The sequence below is a fragment of the Venturia canescens genome, chromosome 2 (assembly GCF_019457755.1).
Source record: "Venturia canescens isolate UGA chromosome 2, ASM1945775v1, whole genome shotgun sequence".
NCBI classification, from domain to species: Eukaryota; Metazoa; Arthropoda; class Insecta; order Hymenoptera; family Ichneumonidae; genus Venturia; species Venturia canescens.
Window position 1 is genome coordinate 17,413,960 of NC_057422.1, and position 8,459 is coordinate 17,422,418.

General features: G+C 39.0%; 1 protein-coding gene across 1 annotated transcript; it reads right to left on the minus strand.

Annotated features, from left to right (window-relative positions):
• Positions 1 to 4,525: 4,525 nt before the first annotated feature.
• LOC122406672 (uncharacterized) lies at positions 4,526 to 6,524 on the minus strand. Its single transcript, XM_043412260.1, has 2 exons — positions 6,308 to 6,524; positions 4,526 to 5,725 (listed from the first exon to the last, which is right to left on the minus strand). Exons 1-2 carry the CDS (start codon positions 6,509 to 6,511, stop codon positions 5,471 to 5,473), a joined length of 459 nt encoding a protein of 152 aa, XP_043268195.1. The 5' UTR covers positions 6,512 to 6,524; the 3' UTR covers positions 4,526 to 5,470.
• Positions 6,525 to 8,459: the final 1,935 nt, after the last annotated feature.

Here is an 8,459-nt window from a genome sequence, read left to right on the forward strand (position 1 = left end):
CTCGTCATGCAAAAACTAGCACTTCGCTCCCATCTTCCAGCTACTGCTGGACATCAGCACGGAAAAACAAGAGGGATTGATCGATAGAGCTTTATTTATACCGTGGAACACTTTCCATAGGGCAAAAGAGCAGGAAAAGTATAAAAGCCAGAAATCTGTAAATATCGATTTAACAAAAGCAAAGTGAAAACATATAACACACAAAATAAATAAAGATGAGGGTTAAAGTAAACAAATATAAAAATAAAAAGTGAGATAATGATAAAAATGAATATAAAATAATCAAATAAAAGCATGAGAAGAAATAAAATAACATAAAATATAACAAAGATCAAGCGCAAAAAACAGTAAAGTGTGCGGAGAAAACGTAAAAATGAGCAAGTAAGATACAGTAAATGAGATAAGGAAAAAATATACGAAACAGAAGTAAGCTTAGAAATAGACTTGGAGTAAAATAAACTTAAGACAAACTTAAAGGAGAGAGGGAAAGAGTGAGAGAGATATTTATATGCCCTCACGCATCATCTGCGTGACAAAATCATAAATAACGAGTAGCCAAGTAATAAAAATGTACAACATTAATAAAGAAAATGAGAAGAAAAAAAAAATATCTTCCGTTCTTCCACTTGAACAGTTTCATGTAAACGTGTAAAAATTCTGAAAATACCAAGATCGAAATATTAAGACAGCGAATTTCAGACCATTTAAAAATAAAAATCTCCGTCCACATATAATTGGTTATCACTTCAATAAGGAAAACGAAAGAATGAGTAGTCACTGGAATCCCTTAACCATCAATAGTGTGCGGACGTGTTCGACGAAAGATCGACAAATGATCGTTTACGACGACTCGCATAATTTCAACTCGCATGATTCAATCCCGAATATATCACAAACCTTTCGTACTTCTTTTTTCTTTTGTGAATTCTTTATTCCTACTATAACTTTATTTTTATTATTTCGAATAGCTGTATTATTTACCACATTCAAAAATCTCAATTCACAATCTCCAGACAATAATACTCCTCAGATCGTCACACATTTCATCGTACAATTCGTTCAGCGTGGTTCATAACACGATCGCTCGTCATCAAATATAATGAATATTGATTCGACACAAAAATATAATGAATATTTCATCAAATATCATGAATATTGATTCGACATAAAAATATAAGGCATAAATCTCACACACTCAAAACATACACCTTAATAAATCGAAGTGAAAATACAGAATACTGGGACTATGATATAAACTTATCTCGTAATTCGTTCGGCGAGTCCCACGGTGGCTCTTGCCCTGGGACTGGAGTGCGGATTCGATGATAAACAGGGAAATTGATTCTCTCGTACTGGACGATGACTATTTCTGAATTTTCCGGAGAATCCCGTTCTAACCAGCCTCGTAGACGTCCCAGAGCGAAGAGACCGATTTCGGGAAGCGAAACGGCATCGTCACGCGTATGTCCCCACTCTCTGTCATATTCAGCTCATTTTGCCACAGATCGCGCTCTCACCCAGCGCCCGGGAATCTCAAAATTTAATACTGTCGCTCACAAATCCCCCCCTTTATCTTTTTTTCTTTTTTTTTTCTTCCCAACAGCATGGAGAAGATGAAAAGAACAAACAGAAAAAGGATAAGTACACAATTTGATTTGATACGCCGCATTCATTACCCATTCCTTCGTACAGACACACACACATCATCTCGGACTTGGCGATAGTCACGCACATACGCTTTATACAAATCTTCGCACAGTACGTAGTCTACATAACAACGGCCTTATAGGCAAAAATACATATATATATTTTCATATACACGAGTTGTCAGTCGGACATACAGATATCCTCGTTGAATATTGGCAGTCAAATTCTTCATGAGAGAAACTGAAGAGACCTTGTCGCGAAACTATATTTATACATACTGATTAGGAAGACATAGGAACCTAATTATTATATTTTCGAAGATTGAGCCGGTTATAAGTGCCAATTTGTTTACTGGCATCATCGACTTCCGTCAACACAAATGCATTTTCACCGATACGTGCAGAAATCCGATATGGTCCCTCATAAAGATGGAAAAACTTTTGAATAACTCGGTCAAACGCATTTGAGAGATGTCGCACGCGAAGAAGCACGAGATCTCCAATTTCTAATTTAACCTTCGTAATGTGCGTTTGACCTTTTTTTCTTTTTTCGAAGCTTTTCATTAAATTATCACGAGCCAAGCTAATTAGATATTCATGAGTCGGCAGCTCGCCCGCTGGGAATTTGACAAATTTGTGAATTTCTTCCTGAATCGGTTTTCCCGTATGCAATTGTAAAGGAGACAAACCAGTGCTTTGATGTACCGTCATATTCAAAATTTTCTCGATTTTCGGTACAAACTCTACCCATTTCGTGTGTTTTTCGGAGCAAAGTGTCCTAAATAATCTCCCGAGTTCTCGCATTACCCGTTCAGTCGGATTGGATTGGGGGTGCCTAACGGAGCTAAACAACACCTTTATTCCTTGCTCTTCAAGCGAAGTTCTCCACAAGGATGACGTAAACTGGCTACCATGGTCAGAAAGAATTCTCTTCGGTTTACCGAACATAGGAATGAACCGATCCTGTATTTTTCTCAACGTAGCTCGGACTGTTGCACACTTCAGGGGATAGAGACTAACATATTTCGTAAAGGCATCAAGCATTACGAATATATATTGAGCCCCTCCTCTTGCACGAGGCAAAGGACCATAATAATCCACAGTCACGAGATCATTGGGACCAGCAGAAGGTACATACTGATACGGTCCCTCCATAGATATCGTAAGGTACTTTACCCTCTGACATATATCACACTTTAAAACGAGACGCTTCGTATGAGCCGACATGCCTTTCCAAAAATAGAATTTTTTCAAATAGGACAGGGTTTTGAAAACTCCAGGATGTCCGAGCTTGTTATGTATTTCGCCAATCAATCTCTCACGTAACGAATCAGGAATAACTATCCTCCACACGTCATTAGATTGTTCACGATGGAAAAGAATCTTATTATAAATTACCCACAATGTTTCGCTGGTCCTGTTCGCACAAAGATCGAACAACTTGCAGATTTCGAGGTCATCTCTCTGCAGTTCCGCTAACCTCCTAAAAGCTTGCGTAAGTGATATATCACCGCTACTGAGAATGACCGCGATTAATGAACTATCCTCCTCGTTAGCTTGTAACGGGAGACAAAATCGATGCAGTGCAGAAATAACGATTTCGTTCGATTTTTCCTCGACAAACTTTCGTTCAGGGTTCCTGCTAAAGAAATCAGCGACTACGTTATCTATTCCACGACAATACCGGATTGTAAAAGAGTATTGCTGCAGCAGAAGACTCCATCGAGCAACTCTCGCATTCTGAAAATTGACAGATTTCAAAAACGTAAGGCATTGATGATCTGTAATTATCGAGAATGGCACACCGATGAGATATACTCGAAATTTTTCTAGTGAATAAACCACCGCAAGAAGCTCTTTCTCCGTTGTGGAATAGTTACGTTCGGCTTTCGTGAGACACCTGCTCACGATCGCAATTACATTATGGCACTGATTATCATCAATTTGGTATAGAATCCCGCAGATACCCCTGTCACTCGCATCAGTCTGGACATTGAAACTTTTTCCGGGGATGACGTGCTTAAGCATGATACAATTGCAAAGATCTCGTTTGAGAGAATCAAACGCTGTCGAATGTTCTAACTTCCATTGCCATCTTACATCCTTTTTTAATAAATCTCGCAGTGTATGTACGGAATAGCTATGTTTTACATTAAATTGCCGGTAATAGTTACAAATTCCGAGAAACTGCTGCAATTCTGTTTTATTTTTGGGAGTCTCGAATTTGTAAATCGCATCTAATTTACCCGGTTCGGGGAGTATACCTTGAGTAGAAATAACAAACCCTAAAAACGAAACCTTTTCTTGGGCAAACACGCACTTAGATAACTTAATGGTGAAATTAAATTCGATCAACCGTTGAAACACTTGTTGCAAGACACTGACGTGCGTCTCAAAAGTTTTTGTTCCGATTAATATGTCATCAATGTAGCACGACACATATTCATCAAAATCGTTCCTCAACGCAAGACTTAATGCCCGGATGAACCCGCTTCCCGCCGTCTTTAAACCAAACGGTATCCTACGAAATTGATACATCTTTGAATCGAAAAGGAAAGCGGTGTACTTCCGAGAATTTACGTGTAAAGGCACTTGCCAATACCCATGAGTTAGATCAATTTTAGAGAAATAACGAACCCCGTGATATTTTTGGAGCAATTCGTTAATTAAAGGAGGTGATTCGTGATCATCCTCAATGATGTTGTTAATGAATCTCGCGTCAAGACACACTCTTACTGAACCATCATTTTTCGAGACTATACGCAGCGGGTTACAATAATGACTCGCAGCTCTTTCGATCACGTTATCATCGAGCATTTTTTTTATAGCTGCCTGAGTCGGAATTCTCAAATGAAAAGGTACCGGGTAAGACTTTCGAACGATCTGCTTTGTATCAATTATTTTTATTTCGTGTTCGTATCCCTTTGCACATCCCGGTTTATTCGAAAATAGAAATTGATGCCCTTTTAAAACTGAGAACAGATTTTGTTTTTCGTTGTCAGATAAAGAAGTTAACTCTTGAGTGATCGACCGAAAATCTAAACTTTCCGAATTTTCATGTTTGATTTCGCGGTTTTCTAGTTGGTCAATACGTTTGATTCCGATACACTCACTTATTTTCGCATCTTGCGTCGATATCTTCGCGTTACTCATCCCCTCTAGCAGCGTAGATGACCCCCCCCTCGATTCATTATTATCAGCGTTCGCGGGAGGTACTGGGTTAATATTATTATTTAACATTTTTTGAAAATTCATGACATATACGTGAAGACTTGTATTCTCTTGAACACAATGAAGCGACTCGCGAGCTCCTCGCTGGAACATCATCGCGAAACTAGGCAATATACACCCACCAATTTCTATTGTATGATCTTTATAATTCAACACAACCTGATTTTTCGACATCCAGTCGTTTCCAAAAATCATTGGAGACGTTAGTCCCGGAATAATAACAAACGGATACGCAAATTTATTTTCGGCAATTTCGACTTCAATATACGCTTGACTCTTAACCACTGTTTTCCCTCTTCCTATTGCCGTAGTAATCACTAAACTGGACAACGGTAATAATTCGATTTTGGATTTCCTCGCTAGTTGTTTATAAAATTCTTCCGAGATCGCCGTGATCTGACTCCCTGAATCCAATAAAATTATCTTATTTTCTCCGAAAATTGTCACTTTAATGTGTGGACAACGGCTTGACGTTTCTAGCGAAGGATCGTGGTTCGTGTGGTCCTCAACTCCCTGAATCTCATTCGTCAAATCGTCTATAAAATCAAAACCTTGTTGACGCGCCGATGGACCACTGTTCAGCGCGTCACACTTTAGTTTAAAGGATAATTACTCGACTGTCTAGGAGGATCATAATGGCCTATGTTATTATTTTGAGCGGGAGCTGTGGACGATACCGGTGGTGGAAACCGCGTGTCGGGTAAATTAAAATTCATATTTCCCCCATTATACGGCATATTATTTGTGTCGGAATAATTCTTGGGATGATTATTATTTCGATACCGTCCACGGTTATGTTGTTTACGTTCTCCGGATGGTTGATTGTATTCTCCGAACTTCGCGTTCATCTGATTGACCGAGCAAGTTTGATTTCGGTTGTTATTGTTTTGATACGAGTTTCTATTTTCACGATGACGGTCTTTTTCTTTTTGAATAGCATCAAAACTAGCTAGAGTTTGTACGATTACATTTCCTTTGTTGTAATCAACTGTTGATAAATGTTCGCGAATCCACATCGGATATTGTTGTACGATCGCGTAATTAATTTCATATTCAGTCAATTGCGGGATGAAATACCGAGCTTCTTTTACTTGTTTATAATAATACATTTGCAATGATTCTACCCGTGAATTGTATCTCCGATCGTTCCAAGCATTTTTAAACCGGACACGCACCGGAATGGAGTAGAATTCTTCTAGAAATTCTTCTTTCAATCTTTCATAACTATCGGAATTTTGTTTGGATTCAATCCACAAACCTGCCCTTCCCTCTAACGAATGCTCCATCATCATACTTTTTCTATCGTTCTTTATATTTTTAATTTTGAAAAATCGTTCCAACTCTTCTAAGAAACATACCGGATTCTGCTCGGTCTCATCGCGAAATTTTGGCATCTTTATATCGATATGAAAGTTTTGTATATTACTTACAACCATGCTCAAATCCTCGACGCTCGATGTTGATGGATTAGGCGTGTTTACTGCTGGCGCGTTCTCGCTCAACTTTGCTTCGAGATCTTTTTTCATTTGCTCGAGCTCACGACGAAGTCTATTCAATTCCTCTCTCTCTTCTCCCAAATCATTGTGACTGTTTGTCTCCGTCATTCTCGTTCTTTCGTCGTTCATTATCGGCATGGTTTTTGTTTTTCGATTATTCGTACCTGAGAATGTGAGATCGGTGAATAATTGTTTCGTTTTGCGACCACTTCTTGATACGTATATATGGCTGTTCTCGGCCATATACAACACACTCACAAATAATTTATTATTTTATTGTTTTTATTTACGAGAAATATATTTTATGAACTTTAAATAGTACTTTCGTGAGGATCTTGCCTCTAGTTGGGCGCCAAAATATAACTTTATTTTTATTATTTCGAATAGCTGTATTATTTACCACATTCAAAAATCTCAATTCACAATCTCCAGACAATAATACTCCTCAGATCGTCACACATTTCATCGTACAATTCGTTCAGCGTGGTTCATAACACGATCGCTCGTCATCAAATATAATGAATATTGATTCGACACAAAAATATAATGAATATTTCATCAAATATCATGAATATTGATTCGACATAAAAATATAAGGCATAAATCTCACACACTCAAAACATACACCTTAATAAATCGAAGTGAAAATACAGAATACTGGGACTATGATATAAACTTATCTCGTAATTCGTTCGGCGAGTCCCACGGTGGCTCTTGCCCTGGGACTGGAGTGCGGATTCGATGATAAACAGGGAAATTGATTCTCTCGTACTGGACGATGACTATTTCTGAATTTTCCGGAGAATCCCGTTCTAACCAGCCTCGTAGACGTCCCAGAGCGAAGAGACCGATTTCGGGAAGCGAAACGGCATCGTCACGCGTATGTCCCCACTCTCTGTCATATTCAGCTCATTTTGCCACAGATCGCGCTCTCACCCAGCGCCCGGGAATCTCAAAATTTAATACTGTCGCTCACACTACATCACGGAACGTCGAAGTTACTCATGTTTCGAATATCCCATTATAATCACAAAAACATAAATAAAAAATTCAAAATTAAAACCCTACAAATACTCTTTCGAGAAATAGCGCCAGCTTGCACGCCTTTTACTCGAAGTAATCTCTTCCGAGATGTTGTTGCAGATCGTTTGTTATTCGGTCAGCGTTCCTTATATACGCTTGTGAATATCCACGTATCACTATACATATGGATATATTTCTACATTTATATTGTCGAGCGGAATGTTCAGTATTCGAGTAAATTCAGACTCGAAGTGACAGCTCATAATTACATTTGAATAACTGCTGATGTCCACGAGCGTCAGACTGAGAAACTAGTGTGTCGAAGATTCGACGTTAAAATTCGTCGAAAGCCATAAAAAACAGTTACATGTATATAGAGATAGAGGCATGTGTATAAATTCTTGAGCTCGCGGTCGGTGCGTCGACAGTAATAATATGAAAGAATAGAGAACGAACAAGTCTGTCTCTCTAGCAATGTTTCGTGGACCTGTCGCGTCATATATATTCGCGGGCGCAAGATGAAAAGAGAAAAGGCGGCGAGTAGTAGAGGAATGAAAGAGATCGAGAAATAAGAAGAGAACGTGGAATTTATGGTCAACGATAGACTAAAAAAATAACGTATACTCGCGCATATATTTATTTATGGGGCGCTACTAATGCGGAATATAACGCGCGCGCGTTCGCGCGTCGTGAGAGAGCTATGGTCTGCGGCATAAAAATGGGAAAGGTGATATATAGGTACTGTTTGCATATATCAAGCCGGACCGAAAAGTGCTGCGCATGCTGAGCCCAAATGAAAATGAAACTGCAGCTATTAATCAGACTGTAAAACTGTGAGGAGAAAACTCTTCAGTCATTTCTTCGTGGGATGGAGCGTTTGGGAAAATTGAGTTCTGACGTTGGTCGATGCGCGAGGTGGGAATGGAAGGCTTGCTTAACTCCATCGTGGGTTTCCACCGTGTATGAGATTAGCCGTCGATTTGTTTTCCGATCCCTTCTAGACGGTAACCGAGTGAGGAATTATTTTGATGATACTTTTGCGATGTCATGATCCGTCGACTTT